General features: G+C 37.1%; 1 protein-coding gene across 4 annotated transcripts in view; it reads left to right on the top strand.

The window, feature by feature from the left end:
- Nucleotides 1-24,264, top strand: part of ICA1 (islet cell autoantigen 1) — a 73,935-nt gene that overhangs the window by 16,096 nt on the left and 33,575 nt on the right. For all 4 annotated transcript variants that reach the window (XM_086741526.1, XM_086741522.1, XM_086741524.1 and 1 more), the window contains 4 exons: nt 843-1,014; nt 2,975-3,047; nt 4,584-4,707; nt 6,908-7,106. In XM_086741526.1, the coding sequence (XP_086597652.1) occupies nt 843-1,014; nt 2,975-3,047; nt 4,584-4,707; nt 6,908-7,106 (568 nt within the window). The remainder of the gene's footprint in view (nt 1-842; nt 1,015-2,974; nt 3,048-4,583; nt 4,708-6,907; nt 7,107-24,264) is intronic.

Genomic DNA, 24,264 nt, shown 5'->3' with positions numbered 1-24,264 from the left:
CAAACTCAACCTCTTTAATTTTTCTGGAGTATTTAACATAGCAACTTTGCATGTACTTCTGCAGAAATTAATAATGGAATGACTCTCCCTGAAAGAGATCAATATTTCATTGTGAGGCTCTACTTGCTATTAAACCGTCTTCATATGGTTTAAATATTGTGGAATCATGGAGTTTCTCTTTAGATTGCACTTTTTATTAGGTCTGCTAGAGGAATGCAGAATCATCTGTCAGTAGAAAATAATCCTTGAAAAAAAAGACTACCTGTTGTGCACCTGCAGTTTTCATGTAGTCATTGCGTAAAGAAGGTTGGGAGCTATGCATCTTGCAGATAGCATGCTCAAAATAAATGATTATTCCTCTAATTCTTTATTATTCAGTTGTAAAAAAAAAAAAGGAGAGCAAGTAGTCTAATTCCATTCAGAAAATGAACTTTGTGAAATCCTAAGACTGTTGAAATTGCATGAAAATTGCTATCAACTTAAGCAACTTTGCTAGTTTACTTGAAACTCTCTTATTAATTATATAGAAGTTTAATTGTGTGGGCTATTCCATAATGCACCGGGAAGAATTATTTACAGCTGATTATTTGGCAATACTACATGCTGAACACATTCAAATTGAAAGCAGTGTATTGTTTTCCAAAGTAGGATGGGAAATATCTGTGGAAATACAGTGCTATTTTTAATTGCTTTGTTATTAATGCATAATGAGGCAATGCATTTTAGAATGCATGTCTGCATGCAAATGTAATGTTCTTGATGGAAGTATATTAATCTAGCTTGTTAGACTTATTTTTAAGCATCCTATTGAAGTTTTATAATTGTGTTTCTTAATGTTTTAGCAATTATCCAAGGGAATTTTATGACCAATATGCTCAAAGCCAAGAAAAATCTGTGGTCAATAAAATGCAACAGAAATACTGGAAAACAAAACAAACTCTTATAAAAGTCACAGGCAAAAAGGAAGATGAACATGTTGTGGCTTCAGATGCAGATCTGGATGCAAAACTAGAGGTTTGTAATATCTACATAATGCACCTTCTTTGTTAATCTTTAAAGTGTTTTTGTTTCCATCAAGCCTCTACAATGCATACACATACATACTATATAATAATGTATCTACATTTTTATCATTATTTTCTTATAATATACTTTCCAATTTTTGACGGAAGTACCTATGTAAATGTGGGGAGTATAGTGGCATTTTGTAATATCCCAACATCCCAATATTCCTCTGATTTTATTGGGAACCAAACATCTCTCCTATGGATTTTCAGGCCTAGGGGGCAGGTTTTTTCTTCTTTGGTGGGGGAGCAGGAGATCATCCTTTGTGCTTACATCAATCATCCTTATCCTTTGCTAATAGTGGTTTAAAACATGTTTTTTAAGGAGTAATCTCTAGTACATACAAATGACATTATTTTCTACAGCTGTAAAATACCACATATACCAGAAAAACATGTAATACAAAAAGAAGGAGCAAGACACATAGTGCACCCTCCTCTCTGGGGCTTTTGTACAGATTAGTGGTTTTTGACATGACCAAAGACAGCTTCTAAAAATCTGTAAAGTATAACCAAGAGAAGGAATTCTGCTGTGTGACAAATACAGTCCTGCAGTCAGTATCCTCAATCTTCGGGGAAAAAAAATAGGGTTCTACAAATTGAGCACCTTTGACACAAAGCAAAAGATAGAGATTGGACTTCTAAAGTGTAATAACCAAGTTCATGTCCAGCTAAGTTTTATCAGTATACTTTTGTTAAGTAAGGATAAATGTTTTGTCTCACTGTTTCTCTTCAGTTTCTTAGAAAATTGTTGAGTTAGGATTCTCAGTTTATTTGTATTTTAGCTGAAATAAAGAGGCTGTTTTACAACAAATAAATCTTTGTTGTTCTAGCTATATTAGTGATAACTGATAATGTGATGATTCTAACTGTGGTATCTTCATGATGGGTTCTAAATCAAGAGTATGAATGTAAAACAAGCTGTAAGGATGGAAACAATATTTTATAAATATGTACTGAGTTCCTAGCCTGCTTACTGTGTTGCAGATTCTTTAGGAAGGATGCTTTATTATCTCAGGTGGGACTGGAAAAAAGGAAACTTGTGTTTACCAGATAGAAAAGTACAAGTGTATTTTCACTTGGACAATTTCTCAACTGCAAGTTGTGCTCTCAGTTTAAAAGACAAGACCCGTGTAAACGTACGGGAAGTGGAGCAGATGCAAAGGAAGACAGTTGCTGTGCCAGGAGTCCATTTTGCTTATATTTGTGTAATGCTTGATACAGTGGAGTTTGGGTTTAAGTTACAGAGTGGAGGCTTTAGATGGACAGGCAGAAAGAGTAGTAATTTTTCTATTTCCTAAAAAAAATCTCCAAACTTAGTGAAGACTGACTTCTCCCCCCCCCCCCCCCCCCCCCCCCCGCCCTCTTCCTTTGGAAGATGCTGCTTTATAAATTTGGTTAGAATACCAGAGCTATGCCAGTAAAAAGTCTAGTTTAAATCAATAATTTTTATGTTGACATAAAAGTTTGCAAGTTTGTTCCACTAGACTTTGTGGTATTAAAATTCAATATGCATATTGCCACTTAACACATTATAAACATGTTAGGTATTTTCATAAGTTTTTGATCTGGTGTGGGTTTTTCAGAAACAAAGGTTTGTACATTTTCATATGTAATCAAAGATATCAATAAGAAAAAAAAATCATGAGTAGTTTGTTTGACTATTCAAATGTTTCCGAATTATTTTTATCTATATTTTTCTTTTGCATATTACAATTGGTCTGTCTAGTTTCAGTGGACACTTTAAATGGAAAAAAAGCACAATTGATAAGGAAAAATTGCTCGTTGTTCAAGAATGAAATAGCGATCCCTAATAATTTCTACCAAAAATTAATCTTTCTTGTATTTTAATCATCAGTGTTTCTTGCATACACTTAGAATTTTTTTTGTGTATTCTTTTTCATTATCAGCTGTTCCATTCTATTCAGAGAACATGTATGGAGTTGCTGAAAGCAATTGAACTGTATCAAAAAAGGATTTGTTGTAAGTATGATCAAATATAGTAGTTAAAATGATAAGAAGGTCTGCAATATGGAATCATCGCAGAAGCAAAAAAGTAAATATGCAAATAGGGAGCTACTATTTTCATCCCAGTTAAAAATAAAAATGACATTCCTTGCAGACAGCTAAAGACGAACTTGCTTATTTGCTTGAAGATCTAGTTCTTAAGTTTTGTATTTGGTTATACATAGTGATAGGTAGCAATAAATGTGGGAGAGAGCTTACTTTTTAAGGTGATGTTTCAGGTTTTTGTGTGGTTTTTTGTGGGGTTTTTTTGTTGTTGTTGTTTTGCCTTTTTTTTTGTTTGTTTTTTCTACCATTACTCACTTGGACTGTCTAAATTCAAAAGTCTTAGAAATCCTAACTCCATTCTGAACCTTTTTTTTTTTTAATCAGGATTGACTATGAAGAATACTGGGCTTATTGTTAATTTTAGAATTAAGTAATCCATACTATTACGATGGATTTGCTAATCCTAACTTTGCTGTAACAGGTGTACAGTTATCAGTGGCAGTCGTTAGTGAGAGACAGGAACCTCATTTGGGAAGTTTCACACAGCAGGTTGTATTAAATGACCTCTAAGGCCTCTCTCCAATCAATATTGTTTGATTTGCTGCTGCTCTCATTTCTGGCCTGGAAAAGAGAATCCAGCTTTGGAGACATGTTTTAATTTACTTTTTTGTGTTGAATGTTATGCATATTTTCTCCAGTCTTTCCTTTTTCTTTTGCCTGTCCAAAGAGAGACAGAGATAATGTTTCAGGATATGGAGATAAAATTAGAATACAGAATAGTAGAGTATTGAGTTCAAGAAGTATTGCACAGTAGTTGATGAAATGTCTGATGCAAAGAGTATGCTGTGAGTCTGCATTGGATTTGACTGTCAACATTTAGAAAAATTACTAAGAGGACTTTAGAAAATCTTCTTTCATTATATTAGGCCATTCTTCCTATTGGTAGTGGGAAGAAAGCGGTCCTGTAGGAGACAGCTGTTTTAGAAGACTAGTGGGTTAGACCATAGTGAAATGTTTTTGTAAGGATGTGAGATTGTGAAGACCCCTAGTCCCAATGTGGAAATAGTCAACAAGTCAGTGTAAAAACACTTATTTTTCTTCATCATCTTGTTTAAGAAGCAATCAGTTAATTTGAAATAGAAATATTTCATCTATTTGAGATATAAATTTTAAAATAATGTTTGAATTGTGTAGAATGTCCTTAGTTGCTGGCTGGGATTAAACCACGACACCAACCTAATTATTTTGTTCAAGAAAGAAATAGCATGTTTCTCTTGTTGTCTTTTGGCACTGGAATCTTGTGATTCTTGTTAAGTACAGCAAACCCATAAACAAATATCTCAAGTGAATCAGATCTTCTGTTTAATAAATGCGGGAATTACATGAATTTTGTTTGCTGTCCTGCTTGGATTCGGAGTGACTTAAACTATTTGATGTTAGGCCAGTTTTAAAGCTGTTCAGAATCTATTAAATAACGTGTTTGACCACTCATTTATTTTTTGTTAGTTCTGTCTCAGGAAGAAAATGAATTGGGGAAATTTCTCCGATCACAGGGTTCTCAGGATAAAACGAGAGCAGGAAAAATGATGCAAGCCACAGGAAAGGCCCTCTGCTTTTCTTCTCAGCAAAGGTATATATGTCAGAATTACCATCTGATTTATAAAATACATGGGATAATGCTAGTTGATTCACCGCTGGCATAACTCATTTTGCCATTTGCAATGTGTTAGGAACCAAATGATATGAAAGTTACTATTGACCAAAACTGCTGTAGTATTGCCTTGCTCTGTGTAGTTTTGCCTGATCCTGTTTTTTGTCCTGTGGACCAGCTATATCTGTGCATTTGCAGATCCCCCATGTGTGCCTGTTCAGCTCAGCAGTTCTCAAGCTGCACAGGTGCATCCGCATGGCCTCTCTAGCAGTGGGGTTGTGAAGGAGCTGATGTCAGCTCCCTCTCCTGCTTGGTAGCACTTCTCACCCTGCAGAGAAATGCTACAGCAGGCCCAATGTGGAGGTTTCTATGTCCTGGGAGGGCAGGTGAATGGGTAAGGGAATGCCTTTTTCTGGAGTCTCATACCTCAAGTAGACAAGAGGATAAAGGAGGCTGAATGCCATTTTCTGCTTTAACTGTGAAATTTTCCAGGAGAAGATCCTAGATCCCACTGAGCTCATGTAGGTTGGGTAGGAGCAAATCAGTAAAAGGAAAGGAATAGAGGTACACACATACATACAAACACATGCTGTTACGCAGAGCCCTTGATGTCTCGCTGACCCTGTGTTTGCTCAAAGAGTTTAAAAGTAACAGTACTTGATGGCATTATGAGTATTATGCTTTTCTTTTTTAAACAGTATCGGGACTATGGAAGTTTGAAATTCACCATCATTTGCAAGGGAAAATTCTATTCTATTCTATTTTACAGCGTTTGGAGGGACACTTAATTACGGTGATACTTTCCAACTTTAGCTTAACAGTGCAGCTGTTTGGCTCAAAATAAAACACATACAGAGCACTGAGAATTTAATATGTTTATCTTGGGCTAGAGTTTGGTTATTAGTACATCCAGTAACAGCCATGAGTGGCATCTTTAAAACACATGTAAGACACCTTTGAGCAAAAGCCTTGATGATTTCCTTCTTTATAAAGCTTAACTGTTTATAGAAATCCCGCTGTATGACATGTCTACATAAACTGAATTTTCCTTTGAATGGCTGGGTATTTGTAGAATGAGAGAAAAATGTGGAGGAAAAAAAAAGCCACAATAAGTTCACATTTTGTTATAACTCTTATTCAGTGCATTTTTAAGGCATCTTTTTAAATAAACTCACATAAAAATAAAACCAGTTGCTTGTCTGTCTTCTCTTGAGCCATCCTGAAGCTCATGTTGAAGTTGACTGCACTTATTTACATTGCATGCAAAAAGCTAGCTCAGTAGCTGGAGATCAAGAAGACACAATTTGCTGGATGCTGGAGCTGAAGTTAGAAATTCTCTTATGCCTGGGAAGTCCCTAAGTAGCACATTAAACTAATTCTACGCTGGTGTGCAACTAATTGAACCCATTCCATTGAGGTGGCTTCTGGCAACCAAGAGGAAAGCAGAAGCAGGAGGAGAAAGCAAAGCAAAAGCTGGAGTAATGCTGTCTAGTTCTGAGATCCCATTAGGAGATGAAGTGATGGCATAGGGAAGATAACAGTGTCCCCTACTGCTTTTGCAATGTGTAGTTGCTGTAAGAAACATTTAAGAAAATGCCAAAATCCTTCCAAAATATAAATGTCTGTCAAAGGAATTATTCACATTTCTTATCAAAAAAAAAAAAAAAAAGGAAAAAAATCAGATCATTATCTAGTTGACAGATGACTTCTTTATTTACATGGACATTTGAAGATCAAAAGGTTAATGGAAGTAGTTTTTCCGAGGCTTAACATGACAATCCTGATACCTCTGTGGTATGTATCCAGTAATAAATTACCTCACGTACACTTTTAGAGTTGTTAACATTCCTCTTTGCAAGTTGCATTTAATAGCACACATACAAGCAACTTGGCTGCCTAAAATACATACATGCATTAGAAAAGGTCTGTTTTCCACTCATAAATGAAAGGTCACTGCTTGAATAGGAAGATGACAAACACAATATTCATGCAAAATTACCCTGATCATGTGTACCCCCAACCAAGCTGAACATACAGTACCACTAAAGTGAACTGGCTGTGTATGGGTTTTTTGATTGCTAATAAAGTGTCAGCAGTTGTACTAATCTGTCTGCCTTTGTGGAACAGCTTCTTTGACATGTTCCTCTCCTTCCTTTCCTTCTTTCTTGCCTTCCTCCAGGTTAGCACTGCGTACTCCTTTGAGTAGATTATATCAAGAAGTGGAGACTTTCAGATATAGGGCCATCTCAGACACATGGCTGACAGTAAACCGAATGGAACAGTATCGGACTGAATACAGAGGAGCTCTACTCTGGATGAAAGATGTGTCTCAGGAGCTGGATCCAGATCTTTATAAGCAGATGGAAAAGTTCAGGAAGGTATGAAGCTTCCTGTAGTTTCCTAGAAGGGGATGCCTAATGAATGACAATGAAGCATGGTTTTGATTTTTCTGAGGAAGACAATTCAGCAGCACTAAGGATGCCATTTATCGTAACTAATCTTTTCCATGTGACAGAACTCCAATTAATTTGATACGGAATACAGTATCCTTCACAGAGTGGGCTGTAAGGAAAGATACAGTAGTAAAAAACAGCATTTTTCAGTAGTGTATTCGATTTCAGCCTCAATCTTTATAATTTAAATAATATTTATTTTTAAAGAAGGCTATCTAATTTTAAATACATAGTTGTGATGTCTGAATAATTAATGGAAGAAGATGGGTCTGCTGTCAGCCAGGGAAGGGAAAACTGATTTTTGCAACTAAAAGTACAGAATAAAAGAAATGCTCTAGTACCTGCTGCTAAATGTTTGAATGCAGTTAAAAGACTAGCATTTTCAGAATTGGCTATTACTGGATTTTGGGGAGGAGTTGCAAATTTGGAATTTGTTTTCAAGTTCCTCGTGCAGTTCAGCATGACTCCTGGGCAACTGCTGAACACTAAAACTGCTAAGAATGCACTCTCCATAAATGGTCTTCGTTCAGTGTCACTCAAGCTTGCTATACTCCTCCCTTCCCAAGGAATTACAAAAATCACAAGTCCTAGGTGGTAGTCTGCGGATTTGCTCCCAGGTGCGGGTACAGAATTTCTTTGGACTGATCCTGTCCCAGTCTGTTCAGAAACGCTCATGAGAACTTCACATTTGCTACTGAGGATCTGGAGCTGATTTTGTTAAAAGTCTATGATGTTCACGGTTTACTGTTTATAAATCTTGACTTTTAGAAGGAGTTAGAATCCTGGGTATAACATGGTGACTTGTGTTTGACTACAGGAAGTAAAAAAAAATTACAGAAATTGTGCAATAATTGAAAGCAGAGGCCTAACAACAGAAATTGTATTAAAATGTGCGTCCATATATGCCTGTATATGTGGCTTAGAGATGGGTAATGTATAGCAGAGAATCTTTGTTCATCAGTGGCTTAAGCAGTCTGACTGAAAGGGTTTGGAGATGAAAGATACTTAATTCAGGATTTTAAAAGCTGGAATAAACCCTCCTAGCAGGAAAGGACTGGCGTGCATCTAGGCTACGCCATTTTTTTGTGGACTGAAGTGGTGACAATAGCAATTAAGGAATGGGTGGAACAAATGAAGCCCCAGCTAGTAATCTAATCTTTGTTAATGCTTCAGTACAGGATATTCCTGTAAGTCTTGTGGCACCAGACATGTATTTTATTATGCCTTGTGGGAAATGTTTATAATGGCAAGTTCTTGCAGGTAAAATAATTGGTATGGTCTTGGCCTCAGCCAATTGCTTATGTATAATATTTGATTTATTAGAAAAATGCTTTAAAAATGGAATGTTAGAATGAGTAAAGCAGTACTGGTAATGGTCATACAAAACTGATTTATAGCTTTCTTGCAAAATAAATGCTATGGAAGGTATAAATTGTAGAAATGGCAAAGTAATTAAAATAATGCATGCTTTGTATGGTGAGCTGCTATAGCTAAAAAGTGAGATGTCAAATTTCAGCCATCTTGGGTTGCTATGCTTCAAGATCAGGAAAAATAATGTTTTTTAAATTTTTTTTTTAAGCTCTCACAAAACTTAGTAGTAAAAATGTGGAAATACCAAGTATTTTAAAATATCTCTAGGTCTGAAATTAGTTATATTCTGATGTAAAGAAATAATGTACATTCTAAAATTCTGTAGTGTTACCTCAAATAGTTTGGAAAAAAAAAAAAAAACACACCAAACTTGGAAAAGGTCTTTTGAACCTTTCTTTCCTCTGACTGGCTGTCAGCTGAAAACCTTTCAGATCCCATTGTAATGCAGAGAACAAAAAGCTCTATATTTTGTAGCCAGAAAAGTAAAGAGATGCCCTTAGTATCCACTTCCCTACATATCCCATCTGTGCAACAGGCATATCAAACTAGTCTTTGAAGATTTTAATGCTTGCAGAAAGTAAACTTTTTCTTTTTTCATTTGGGGGAGGGAAAAAAAAAAAACCTGCAAAGATAAAATCTTCAAGCATAATGTACCTAGATAGCTGTTGCTGAACAAGACATAACAGTTTCTTTTTAGTACTTTACAAATATAGTAGGCAAACAAAACTAATGGTGGATACTGTAGCCCTAAATAATTAGAGGAGTTGTTTTTTTATCTTTTTGTTCTATTCTTGCTTGCAGATCTTACTTGTGCCATAGTGGGGCAGTGTAATGCTGGGTTTTTATGCCTTATTTTGTATCTGGAACAGCCAGTTTTGTGTTAAGATACAATTACTCATGTAAGGGTTTTGGTTCTAAAATACGCCATCACCAGAGAGAAGTGTTTAATGTGGACCTGCATATGTAGTGATACACCAGCAAGCAGTTTATGAACTGATTCTGTCAGAGCACCTGAAAGAAAGCTTTCTTCAGACTTCTACTTGTGAAAATCCTAAGTATTACTTCAGTAAACATAATTTTTTTTTTTTATTTCAAGTAAACAGTGCTGGTTTAGTGATCTTTAATGCACCTAGTGCATTGGCAGCTTTTATATCACTTGGTTTTAGGACTGTGTTTCAAGTACATAGCCTTTTATAATGTAATCCTAAATGTATCATTATGTATACAGACACGGTACTTGTTTTTGGAGACCAAAGCTAAATCAGTCCAGATGGTTTTTTCATACCTTCTCTCAGAATAGCTCAGACCAAAAGATCAATAGTTGAGTCAGTATTTTCAGAGCTGATAAAATCTGAGTTAAAACATTGGCATTTTTGTAGCTCTCTTTCAAAACAATGAGGTACTCGAAAGAATTTTCTAAAGCTGTTCTCAAGGCATCAGTCTAAATATGCGAGACCCAGCAAGACTGCCACTTTCAAGGTGTCCCAGAACACTGCAGAACAGCCTTTTTACATTGTTATTTTAAAATATCCGTGTAGCTATTTGAGTCAAACAAGGAAACAGATGAAGTATTTACTTTTCCCTTTAGCATTCTATAAATGCTATGTACCCTTTTTTTTTTTTTTCTTCTATTAACAGGTTTTATGGATACTCCAGTGCTGTTCTAGATACAGAGGTCTTCCATCCCAAGTTCAGAGTTTGAAGTGCTGCTTGAGAGAATCTAAACAGCACCTTGGCAATGCTGTGATATTTAAAAGAATTTGAATGAGTTAGTACCCCTTTACCATATTCTCCACCACTGATCAAGTTTTTAAGGTTTTTAAATCCAGGCTGTTTTATCTATCTGTGCACTATAATGTGAGCTTTGCCGTGATGTTGTAAAAATATAGACCAAATTGCCCAAGTCCTGATAGTCCCTCAGTGTCCTTCCTCCAGCTGTGAAAAAGTTAAGCTTTTCCATGCATTTCCTGAAAAGGAACATGCCAATATGCAGAGTTATCACCAGGCTGTGGCACTAGCAACACTCTCCTGTGTGCAGCCTGCAGGAACACAGAAGAGGCTCTGCTGTTCAGTTTTAGCTACTAAGATATCTCGGATGCTTTCTCAGATGCTTACACAGTGCAATATAGGCTTTCTTATCAAACCTAGACATTACAGTGCCATCCATAACAAGTGAAGAGTGAGAGCTGAAAGAAATTATCATGTTGACCTTTAGGCTAACTATAAGAAAAAAAAAATGTATCTGTGACATGGCAGGATATATATGATGCTACATTAATAGAGCAAATTAATACTTTCTATATTTGTTTTTCACTTCCATCATTCTACATCTCTGCTTCCCCTTCATTCTGAGGTTTGACCAAAGCTGGAGTAACTTTGTAGATACGCAGTGGCCGTGCTGGGATCCCAGAGACAAGCTGCACTGTGGCAGTGTACTGACAACTGGGTACCTGAGGGTAGGGCTTTGCTTCTCCCTGTTGTCGGGTCTTCTCTGCTTTGCCAAAGCTGCTTTCCTAGGGTTCTACTTCTGTATGAACCAGACAAAGCTCAGATGGGAGAAAGCAGGTTGAAGCTGTGTAAGGGTAAGGAGTGATACCTGGACTGGTTGCGGCAGAGCTTTGTAAATGCCCTAAGATTCATCTGCTTGGAATATAGTGCAAGTCCTGTATCTGTCTGTCTGGTACTTGGATATTAGAGCAATAAATATCTGAGTTTGTACAACAGTATGTATTAGATGGGATACTGTCTGGAAAAAAGAGTTGGGTTTTGATCGGTATATTTGCATGGGATCTGTGGGGGGAATGAGTAGCGTGGTTTGCACCAGGCCTCCTTTTTCTGGATGATTAGAAAATCCCTACCCCATAATACGGAGTCCTGAACTACTTCAGTGGTGTTAAAGAAGTAGAATAGATCCTACCACAGCAGAGAATTGTTGGAATACTCCCCAGAAGATCCTAAATGATGATAGGACCCTTAACGCCTAGCTCTTACTTTGCATGGAGCCATTGAGAAACTTGCAAGCTTAGAGCTGAATTGTTTGGGCGCAGTTTAACTTGAGTTCTTCCTAGTTGTCACACTCTATATACTTGAAACAAAATTAATGCCGTTAAATGGCATTTTAAAGATAAATCTGACAAAAGAAAAGGAAAGGCAGTGAGAAAAAGGAAAGCTCAATAAGAAGAATTCATAATGATATAACAATAGCTTAAACTGTTTGGTTTTTTTTTTATATAAATGTACTATGTAGGGAGTCACTGATGCATGCAAGTTCTCTGTTAAATATCTGTTAAGAAGTAAAAGTTAGAGCTTGTGTGGACAGCTGGGGAATAATGAAGATCTAAATAAATGCATTGATTAAAAGGTCAGAAGGGAAAGGCTGAAGTATATGTATTTATTGTAAAGATCTCAGCAAGTACAGATAAGATACATCTGCTGCAGACTTACAGGGAAGGCTTGGGACCTACATCTCTGTTCCCCTGCTGCCCCCTTGCCTAATAACACTGCCTGGTATGAGTTTATTTTGCCTTGTGTGATGATGAAGGGGCTCTACTCCACTTCAGCAGATGTTACAGCATCATCTGCTACCCTCCTTCTACTCACCTATCCATTAACATCAGCTGCAAACAGCCCTGCAAGCATGGAGGCGCTGTGGAAATGCGCTGGAGGATTTATTTTTTTTTTTTTTTTTTAGTTCTCTGTTACATTTGAAAACTCCTGGAGAGCTGAGAAAATGTAAAAAAACCTGGGAAAGAAGACAAAACAAATATGATGCTGATCTTTGGAATAAGAACAGACTTGGCAGTTGTCATACTTGTAAACTTAATTTCAGTTCCTGGTAAAATGAAAAGGAAATCTGTAGGCATTTAGAAGCTAACAAACTGAAGAGTAAGTAAACAACACAGGTTTATAAATAACGCTACAGAGGCTTTTTCATTATTTTCCATTTTTAATCAAATTATTAGTAGGAAAAAAATTGCAAATCTGGATTGTTGCAGTTTCTTATGAGTGATTACTGGAAAAATGAATTTAACTTTCCTAGAAAAAGAAGAGCTCCCAGGAGCTAAGTTGAGAATATTGGCTGAGGGACACTAAACAGTTTCAGAGGATCATAGAATATAAAGATGGAAAATGCCTTAAAGATCAGCTGAACTCTTTCTGCCACAAAATTGTGCATTTGTAATATATTTTCTGAGTGGTTTTCTACACTAATAACAGTTGAGGGTGACACTCTCAGAAGTTTTGTGGATATTGGTGATGTTCTAGTTCAATTATTAAAAAGACAAGCAAAAGAAAATGTGCTAATGCTAATTACATCTGCAGACGATACTGAGCTGGAAAGTCTTTTGGTTTTCCAAGCAGCAAAGTATAGCAGCGTGTCAAAGAAAAATACCTTTGGCCGTTGCAGTCACAGTGGTGTAAGCGGTAGAGTCTCAGCTGCCACAGTTACAAATAGCAGTGTAAGTGACTGATGTTTAGAGCCAGCTGGGGTAGTCACTGTGATTTTTTTTTTTTTTAAATTTAAAAAAAAAAAAGTTTTACACAGCCGTTGTCTTGTTTCTTTTTAGGTGATACTTCCACATTAAATTCCAAGGTTAACTTCATCTGGAGAACTTAAAGCACATTTTCCTTTAGGTGACAAAAATGTAGGCTTTTGCATGTGAGAGAGCAGGTGATGATTGTTGTGCTCTGGAAATGTCTGAAAGATCGGAGTAGCTTTAGTAGACCACACGTTAGATATGAGATTTGTGGCACTGTAATGTGAAAAATAATGCTGGCTTTCATCATACCTACTAGGTCTGTGAGATGGTAAAATCTATCACTTTTGTAGTCCATCTTTATCATTGTTGATTCAAAATCTTCCTTTAAAAAAAAAAGTACACAACCCCTCAGTCTGTTTGCTGGTTTGGATTGCTCCTGCTCATTAGATGAATAGGTGAGATTACAGGAGATCCAATAATACTCACCGCAAGATAGCTGCGTACTCTAAAATTAGTAAGACAGTGTCACACTGCACTCTGAGATCCACATCTTAGTGCAGCAGTGTGATGGCAGAGATAAAGAGCTAACAGCATGCTCTTACAATATGATGATAAGCAACACCTACACATGTCACTTCTTCTGACATGCGTGTGCCACCGAGAGTGTGTTTGGTTTCATTCTGGTGGGGAATAGCAGTAAGAACATTATTTTTTTTTTAAGTGGGTTTTGTTTTTTTGTATAAAAGCATATGGTCTTGGAAATGTTAAATTTAATGATTTACCTGGAAAGTGGTGTTGTGTAAAAACACAAAAAAGTGGTCTTTATACAAAATTAAAGGATTTGCTTTGTCATTGTTTTCTCTCCTTGTAAAAGCAGATGGAATTTCAGTGCTGAGTGTTTTTCTCTGTGTAGTTTCTGCTGTAATGTTTTTTCCAGGTTCTCCAATGTCAAACTCAGTAACATTAATTGGAGAAACCAAAACATTCCAAGATCCTTTACATAAAAAATTCTCAAGCATTTTAGGCAGTTGTGAAAGATGCACTTTTTTTTGAAAACGTGACTGTAAGCAGGAATGTTCTTCACATTTTTATAGTTTTATTATTTTAAATTACCATTTCAAGTACCATTTGTAAGAATCAGGATAGACAATAAGATAGAATCAATGGTTTTGTGAAGCCATTTCGTGTATATTAAATATCACTGATGATTGTTACTAGGTTAAAAGCAATGTAACAATCTGTGATGGAGATGCCCTTTTAAAAGCACAATAAGAGTATGCCACTTAAAAATAGAAACAGGCTCCTTGGAACAGATTACATCATCTTAAGAGGTATTGCTTGTAGAATATACTTGCTCCCAGAGATTGATGCTTGCCCTTGAGAGGCAGTTGATCATCTGTTCAGTTATTTTTATGAAAAAAGCGTCTGAGGTGAGACTCAGCAAAATGGCTGTAAAGTAGAATAAAATGAAGTGCTAGACTACAGATAGAAAATACATTTTCTAAGAACCCTGTTTCGTGTAACGTAGCTGAAATAAAAGAAGGTAGACTTAGTTTAATTGTTGCGCAATTTCAGACTTCTATTTATTTCAAGAAAAGGCAGGCAGACACATCATAAAAATGTCTGTTAACATAATTAGCAAAACTTCAACAGAATACAGCAAATATATGTATATAAAATCAGTTATTTAAATCAGTAGTGATGTTAAGTCCAACTTTAATGTAATAATTATTAGCCCCAGTGTTAAAAAGGCACTCCCAAATATGATGTGACAAAAACTAAACTCCAAGAATTTTTTTGATGTCTAGTAATTATAGAAATGTGTAAGCATTAAATGTAATATTGAAATTAAAAAAAAAAAAAGATAACAACTGAACACTGTTTTCACTTAATTATTCTGCTGTATTTTGGTCTTAAAATCAGAAAGAAAAGATGGTTGCCTAAACAATTTGTGTTGCTCACATGAAGACTCTAACCCTACAAACTGGTCTGTGTGGGCAAAGCCCCTAACCCACGTGGATCATTATGTGAGTTCAGAACCTAAATGAAGTGTAAAAATGTAAACAGAAAAGGAGAAGTGAGATTTGGAGAACTCCCTCAGCTTTAATAATCTGAAAAGGCTAGGAGGATAGCTAAAAAAATATTTTTTAAAAATAAATGAAATACAGATGTGACCAAACTGAGAGAATTCTGCAGGAGAGAAGAATAAACAGGAAGGGGAATACAGCTGTTGGGGAAAACATTGTTTACACAAGAGAACCAAGTTTTTCTATGGTCACCACTGCCCAGGAATTCTTTTTATACTTTCTTAAAATGCCTGGGCACATACATAATGTAGTCCATCTGCTTTTACTTCATAAGGCCTTTGCTGTTCAGTTATGTGCTAGATAGGCTGTGAATGGTTACCAAGATGCTATGTTTGATTTTCCTACTTCATTTAATGAAACCAAACTGAAGATAGGATTAAAAAAAAACCTCAAAACCCAAAAGGTACTGTTCTAACCAGAAAAATGGCTAATATGCTACTTCATCTCTGTTTTAGGGATATTCTACCTGAACCCTGCTTAGATTTCAAATGTCATTTCTCATGTGATCGCACAATGTGAAGTGTGAAGAGCGCTACAGAAAGATTTGGGTTGTTGAGCTTTTTAAAAGTACAATTTTTCTGAGTTTCTATCTGGACAAAATATAATTAAATTTTCTTGAGGGAAATAAGGCATACTTATTGATGTATTAAATGCCAGCCAGGAAACTTATTAATGATAGTGTATTTATTTTTCTATTTATCAGCATTTTCAGTTCAGGTAATACCATGTAACTTGGTTGTGTTTATTACTGGCAAACCGCAGCGGTGGGAATGCACGGGTTTAAGTACAACAGACGTTGTGTTACAAATGAATCGTGATTATTAGTGAGTGCCATTTTGTATTGCTGTGTGTGCTGAAAGGTTAAATAGAAAACAAAACCTAAAACCTCAACTACAGGACTTCTACTCCTGCATTAGCACTGTAGGCAGAGTGGCTTTGCACTTAGAACAGTGAGAGCATGGGGGAACTAAATATTAAAGGCACCTTGGTCATCGTGGTGATGACCACCGTTGTTATAGGTCTCTTTCCTGGAGTGCTGGTGTCACATCTAGCTTGGATTTGCAGCATATGTGTCAGTGGTGTTTCCTGGCACTTCACAGATCTGCCCATCCCACTACCCTTTGCAATGGCCAAGAGGATCCTGCATGCCAGCTTACTGTTTTATGGTGCTTTCACTGGGGAAAGCATTACTGCACCTGAACTTGAGCTTTTCAAACCCTTTACCTAATTCCAGCTTATTCACTCCTCCCATCTGCCTACTCAGAAGGGACCCAGAGTCAAGTAACAGTCTAGCTCAGGCCCTGAAGAATTTAATTTGGATGAAAGGAAAGAAAAACGTAAATGCAATTTGCTAACTATGAGGACATCCCATGTAAAGGATTCAAGAAGACCTCCAAAATGTCTTCAGTAAATTGAATAAACTGAACTGTGTAATTACTAGATTAATAAAATTGTGGATGTAACAGAGAGATCAGTTTTATGTTATATTACGATTTTCTTTACATTGCCCCTCTGCTCTTCCAGTGTTCAAAGGTAGTAATTACCTGTCTCCATTTCCTGCAGCGGCTAACTGCTCTCCACTTGACAGCATCCCTCCCTGCACCACGTGTGCCAGCCATCCTTTGCTCTCAGGTTGTCTAACATGATTAACACAATAGAGTTATGATAAACTCGGAGCAATTCTCAGCACTTTAAGTCCAAATTCCTCTGTTTTAGAGCTGAACATGATCTTTCAGACCTGAAAGCTTAAATCTTTGCTGTTGTTGTTTATTTTGGTCAGCCTGCTTCTTGCTACAAATCTTTGCAACCATTTATGGTAACTTGTAGCCTTTCATCATATTAACAAAATGTGACTCTTTGTTTTCAGACTACATAAAGTTATTTACATCTGTGCAAAGAACTGTTGGGTTTTATCAACTTCCTGGTAGTCATTTGACAAAAGGAGACATTCTGAGTTATCAGGACCAAACTCTTCCCTAAAGAAGATATATGTTTATGCACAAAAATGTGCACTCATTTGCAGTCTAGCATAGTAAATGTCCGAGCAAGCTCTTGTGGTAATTACAGCTGCAGACTGACAGATGTGTGCTCGCTACTAGACCTGCATTTGGGGCTTGTAATGTAGAAGCCTATCCCAAAACTGAAGTGATGTCACTTAGATGAGTATTGTCCTGGTTGCAATTTGAGTTGCCTGGTCACAAGAATAGAAAAATTATTGGTAATTATTTTCTTTGTATGACCTTGCTTCAAGGTCTGTATTAGTGTCAACACGTTTTTTTTCCTTTCAGCCTAGTAAAGCACACATCCTGGGTTTGGCTAATACTGAAACTTGTTACCAACAGAAAGTTCAGGCATGTATCTAGGCTTCTCAAAGCAGGAAAAAAACAGACCTAGCAAAGCTAAAAGCTATGTATTTATTGCCTTCCTTTCATTTAAATTGTCATTTTGTGTTTGTTCCCTTTTAAAAATAATTTGCATGTTGATCCAAGCTGTAAAATGAATAAAATTATTGTGAGAAACCTGTCCATCTTAATATCTTGAGGAGTATATTATGTTCTATGCTGTCTGATAATCAGAGAGTAGCCAAAAGGTGCAGCTCTACCCCTCAGAGCTTGCTTTCTTACACCATTTTTTTTTTTCTGGGAAGACCCAATGTGGATGAGTTAGGAGGGGAGGCTGCGTGTGCTCTAGCTCTTGACTGTCTCATATCCGACTGTATGACAGCTCCCTCCTATGATACAGTTTGAAGTTAAACAGCTTATCCGTAAGTCTTTATGTTGGAGAAAAATAGAAGAGAAGCCTCATGCAGCCAGCAGTGGTGTCAGCTGGGGTGTAGCTGCTGACTGCAGCCCTCTGCTTCCCCCCATACCTTTCTCCGGAGGAAGAGCTGCAGCTCTTTGTGTCAAAGCTGCTGAGATCACGGCCTACCCTGCATACAGTGTGGACATGTTCCTTTGGAGCTGGTTTCTTTCTGCGGAGGCAGGACATAGGGAAGTTCATAGAGTCACAGAATAGTTGGTAGGTAACATGCAAGGAGCATGGGGCTATGTGTTTGTAGAGTGAGGGGAATGAGATTTTTTTTTGGAAAGGAAAAGCCAGGAGTACATATAGCCCTTTTTCCAGGGAAAGTGTATGGCTATGCAGAGATACTGCTATCTGAAAGGTGATGTCTAAATGAAGCTGAACGGGTACAGAACTCTAGGTAAACACTCACTGCGTTTTAAGAATAGTTTCTATCAGTTTAGCTTAAAAATGTATTTTCTCCAGCTTGAATTCAAGTAAGCAACTGTTAATTTGAAATAAGTCTTGTGTAAACATGCCTAGCATCTGTTTAATTCAAAATAATTTTTAAAACAGTTTATTTAAGCTGTGGAAAAGTAACATACTTTCTCCATTTCTCGGGCTGTGGGCTCAGAGGCTCTTGAATCTTTTACAATGGGGCGAGTCAGTAAGGTTTTCTTGCTTTGCCTGATTTTTATGTTGCGTCGGGATCTTAACTTCAATAATGACTTTCAGTGTGGCTCTGAAAAATTGAGGTCTGTTGCTGCATTCAGCTTCTTGAATTTAACTGACTTTCCTTCATTTTACAGTAAATAGTGGCTGGACTTATGCAAGTGATCCACATCTTATATTTGAGGGTTGGTTGCATCCTGTATCTGATAGAAAGCGTTTTAAAAGCTGACGCATTTGTACTTTCTGTGTGTATTCCATTTTATGTTTTGTTGCAATGAACTCATTGCCGGTAGAGCAATTGGATTCATATTCTGGAACTGCGCTGTGCTGCTCTGTTTGTGAAAGTTGTTGTGAGGCTTAAAGCTGAAGATCTTGTTGTCTCTTTTTTGGCTGGATGAACTTGCTGGATTGTGCTGTGAAATGTAACTGTGATCAGGGCTGTGTCCAGCTGCTGGATAAGTGGAAAGGATTCTGCAGAGGCTGTGCTCTCACTGAATGATGTACTGTGCCTGCCTGCACTGGGCCGTGCTACAGGGGCAGAAATTGGGAAGGAGGAGGAAAATGTATTCTTAATTCCTTAGAGAAAAACTTCAGAGGTTTTCTGTTGCTATTGGGCTGTACCTTTCAACCTGTTTTGTTTTGTTTTGTTTTCCTGTGAAGGGACTAAATTATTTTTTAATAATGGAGGAGGAAGTATATTCCTATTGCTGCAGGGCAGCTGTTCAAAAGGTTGTTATTTAGCACAGAGAGCAGTATTACTTGCCACAGATAGTTTTAATGTCTCAGAGAAAGTTAATTTGGATGTAACAAAACTTTGCTGTTGCAAAGACATGTTTTGATCCAGGTCTTTGCACTACCATAGTACTGATAGTAGGGAGGAAAAGATGTCAAATTCAAGTAAAAAAAAAGTTAAACAGGCAAGGAAAAAACAGCTTCTCTTGAGACATCTTCACCTTGTTGATTGAATAGCAGTTGATATTTTTAGCAAACTACCTTCTTTAAAAAAGAGGGGAAAAAATAGCTTTATATACTTTTTCCCAGAGGATGAATGTAGACAGTAACGCTGTTCAGTGCACCACTACCCTCTTAAATATAATGAGTAACAGTTTCAGTCATCAGATAACCCTCTAGGACTTGAACAAGGAGAGAGGAGTGTTGCGTGCATGCTTGGGCAATGGATGCTGGAAGGTAAACTGAGCCTGTCCAGGTAGATCCTGTAGGTTTTGGCAATCCATTTCCAAAATTCAAACATCGGATCTTAATATATATGTAGACTTCAGGACAAGGGGGTACAACATTTTATAAAAGTAAAGTACTGAGATCTGAGCTTCTCTCTATACTGCAGTTACATGTTGGGGCATCTCAAAATTGCCCCCATTCCTCCAAATGAATCTGTATGAATGCAAAGCTTACACACGGTTACAATACGTGAAACATTTGTACACGCTTTCTGTTATTTAGGCATGTTTGGGCATAGGCAGTGCTTGAATACACCCTGGCAATTGAAACTGAGCACTCTTACAGTTATAAAACTATATAACTCAACATGCTTTTGAATTTTGATAATGGAAAATCTACTGTTACACCGTTGTTGAAGAGATTACTACCTTGTTGGAAAAGCTAATTTGAATGTCTATGCTGCATTAGACCACAGAACAGAGAGTTCTGCCACCATGAGAAGGCACTGAGCCAGTCTGAATCTGGCATAGCGAACTCATAAACCCGCCTTGACCTGCAGAGGTGCCTCAGGGTTACCTTATTCTTAAGGATGGACATGTTAGTTCAAACAAAAGTCCACTGTCTGTTCATCATCTGTCTTTGTTGGGGACCAATGCTAGCAACCAGGGAGTTGCATAGAGCAAATACACAGTGGCATTTTCTTGTAGTACTGTGATCAGTGGAGGCATCATAAGACATAGTGTTTGGGTTTTTTTTTCTATAAAATTGTCCATTTACCCTTTGAACCAAGGTAGATTCTGGCCATCACAACAGATCACTGTGTTTGGAGAACTGCCCTGCTGACACGGATGCTGTATAAAAATCCACTGTCCTTGTGTTGAGTTCAAATGACTTGTTTGATATAATGCCCTTTGGTTCCTCTGTTGGTCAAGTCTGGTCTCTTACAAGTTTTGTATGTGTGATAATGATGGACTTTCATCATACTCCTCCTCAGGAATCTCTCTTTTCTGGGCTGGAAAATCCTAATCTAGCATTCTTTTTACAGAAACTAGTTTACATCTTTGATCAGACATTTTGTTCTTGCCTGGCCTGAACTGATCTACTCTTGCAGATCTAACTTGGCTTTGAGTGGAAGAAAAATGTAGAGTGAAAAAAGCATCTTCATGTCTCTGTGTAATATTTATGGAATCACATGCATAATGTGTGAGGAGGTTCTCATTTTTCCTCATCCCTAAAGAGACACAAGAGAGTTGGAAAAGTTACATTATAAAACAGCAGGAATAAACATAGGACTGGGAAGGAAGTGAAACAGTAGGAAAAAAGGAGAGAAAGGAGTAAGATGAAGTTGTATGTGCTTACATAAAGGAGAGAGGGAAGGCTACTTGGTAGGATTCAATTTCTGTGATAGCCATCATTGAATGTGTTGGAAGATGGTACAACCAGTCTTTGTTTTTTGGAGGGGAAAAAAAAAGGAAGAATGTTCAAGCCAGCCATAACCTTATATCCTCACAGGGGTCAGAGAATTGCTCACATCTGCTGACTGTCAGTGGTTATGAAGTAAGCAGTTTTGACCATGGCTTACTCATTACTGCCAGGCTGGAGTTACGTGGTGTTTGAGCCAACAGGCTCAAGGCAGTAAAATTTTTACAGGCTGAGTACTGAAAAACTTAAGAGGGAAATGTGGCATAAACGTGATACAAAGAGCAAATTTCATATTCTACTAAATAAAATCCACAAAGAGGTCCTGGTGCATGTCTGTGACCTGGCTGTTTGGTAAATATGGTATTTGTATAATGTATTTTTGAAAAAAAAATCCTCTACTGGGATTTAAAAATAGTAGTAGTTAACTCAGTGTACCCAACAACATATTTTCTTACCTTGTATTTTTATATTGCTGTTAAAGAAATAAAAAATGTAACAATGCTCATGAAGTGCTTTGCACTTTAACGTGACATCCTCCTTCACCCAGGACCACAGACATGGGTTTCAAACCAGGAAGAAAAAGGGAAGCATCCAACCCAAAGTACTGAGAGCATAAGAACAAGACTAGAAATTTGGACAAAGTTACATAGACAGGAGAAAATAAAAGCATGGGGCTCTGTGGTCAAAGAATAGAACAGTGAATGGAAGTAGTAGTTTGGGATATATTTGTATCCTGAACACAATGGCTGCATCTCCAGTGACTGGAGATACAAACGACATGACAGGGTATAGAGTTCTAGGTTAAGGAGCTGTTTTGTATATTTAATCACAATTTCATCTCTACTGTATATTTAATGCTTTTCTGCTCCCAGACAGTAGATTGCTAATTGCAGCTCTGTAATTACATTTGCAAGGTTTCTCCAACAGTTTTTATAAAGATCTTCTGTAAAGATGTAGCTTAGCTGTCAGCCAGAGGCAGGAGTCTCTCGATATAGTTAGAGTGAGCGCAGATCACAGCCCACATTTCTGGCTTGAAAAACTGGAGAGGGAGAGTATTAAAAAGTGCAAGATGTAACCTGAGCACTAGGGAAAATTACTTGAGACAAGATGTTTCCAAGTCAATCTGGCTCATTTAACAAAGAGAAGATGAAGAGTTGGCTTGACCATGGTGTATAAGTTGCTGAGGGTCCTCAATGTACTCATCAGGAGTTTATCGAGAATCATGGCTTGGAAGCTTATGCTGGATGAATTCAAATGGTAAATAAGGCATATATTTAAATACTTATGGTTATTAGGAATAAAGGAAATCGGGTTTTTTCCTGAACATCACTTAGGTTAGGATTTATCAGCCTTAACTTAAGATATCTGCTGTGTAGATGTCTACACTTAAACTAATCAATAAGAGCTCCCTTTACAGTCCAGTGGAGAGAAACGGACTCTTTTAGGGTGACATGAACCAAACTCTAGTCTCAGTTGTTTGTGTTGGCCAGATCTCCATCCACTAAAACAGATCACAGGGTGACAATGTAGGTGTCAACAGCTGAGCTAGGCACACCTAGCAAGTCTTTCTGGAAGATATGCCTTAGGGTAAGTGCAGGAGTAATATTTTGTGATGTTAATGGAGTGATTTGTTCTGGCCTTAAATTCTCTAGCCAAATGCACAGCAACTGTCTAGGAATGCTTTTCTAGAAAACCTGCAGAGGTTCAAAAGCTGGATCAGGTATGAATGACTAAGAGGATAGGAGTCCTGCTGTGCACAGGGACAAATTCTGGCAAAAACTGAGCCAAAATAGTGGCTACAATTTTGAAGATTAGTATGGGAATTATAATGACTCTCCTCAAAGAACTGCTGAAATGGACCGTGTCCTGTTCGGGAGCATTGAAAATCACAGAGTCAGAGAAAATATGGGATCCTTTTTGTGCTTCCTGGAGTTTAAAACACCCACAGATACCCGAATGTTTCTAATAGTGTTCTTGACATACTAAAGAAAGTAAATTAAGTATAAATTTGTTTTATTTAAAATAGTATTTTAAAATGCGGTATTTTTAAACAGTAGTTGTTCAACTAAAACTAATGGCATCTCGTGTTTTTAAAGCTGGAAACTTAATCCAGCACAAATGTATTAAGCTTTCCCTATTACATGATCACATTCTCTAGGTGGGTAAGATTTTAAAAGTTGTAATTGCTAGATTTAAAGTACAGAACATTATCATCCAATCTTAAAAGATTTTCAGGTTGTTCTGTTCCATTCTGGGAGATGATAACCTAGTGATAAATATATATGAAATACATGAATGTGTGTGTGTAGTTTAGGGTCTAATTAATGCAACTTTGCAAAGTTCCTTCAATATAGCTCCTTAAGAAGCTCCTAATTCTTTTATTTTCAAATTATAATTTATTCAGTGCCTCAGGGCAGTGGGGCATGTTAGAGGCAGAAGCAGGAGCTATCAGAGTATGATCATGTTCCTGATGAAAAAATAATTAACCCCCCCCAGTTGTTCTATAGCATAATACAGCATCACAGGCACAGATGGGAATAGAACAGAAAAAAACCCACGTTCTTTTATTTATCTTAATTTCATGGACTTGAGAAATTCTGTTGTATTATCAGTTGCATTCTACACACTAAATTAGAGCTGTGCGTTGTAGCAAAGCTATCATGTGTCGGTGTAAAGTGTCCACGTGAAATCTAGTTCTCTCACATAATCCTTTTCTTGCCTGGTACACAAATATTCTGCTGCCTATAGCATCTTTATCAGCCCTTCCTGAGTAGGACAGAAGGAAAAGGGAGAGAGAAGTTTAAAATCCTATAACCCATGAGAAATTGTGAAAAAAAAAAAGTGTTCCAAAAACTTGGAATTTTGTGTAGGAGAGTTCAATTTTATGTTCACACCAGTCAGGATATGTTTATATTTTTATTATAAATCAATATTAACAGGAAAAAAAACCTCCAAGCCCTTCAAACTCTCCAGGTCTCAGATCAGGAAGGCTGAAGGCTGGAGTTTGCTGGGATGTGTTATATCCAGACAGCCGGTGGCAGCTCTAATGCTTTTTAGCTGCTTTTTTTTTAGGTGTTGCAGTAGAAAAGTCTG

The sequence above is a fragment of the Chlamydotis macqueenii genome, chromosome 2, assembly GCF_036417535.1.
Source record: "Chlamydotis macqueenii isolate bChlMac1 chromosome 2, bChlMac1.mat, whole genome shotgun sequence".
NCBI classification, from domain to species: domain Eukaryota; kingdom Metazoa; phylum Chordata; class Aves; order Otidiformes; family Otididae; genus Chlamydotis; species Chlamydotis macqueenii.
Note: the sequence above shows the minus strand (reverse complement) of the source record. Positions and strands in the feature narration are given on the sequence as shown.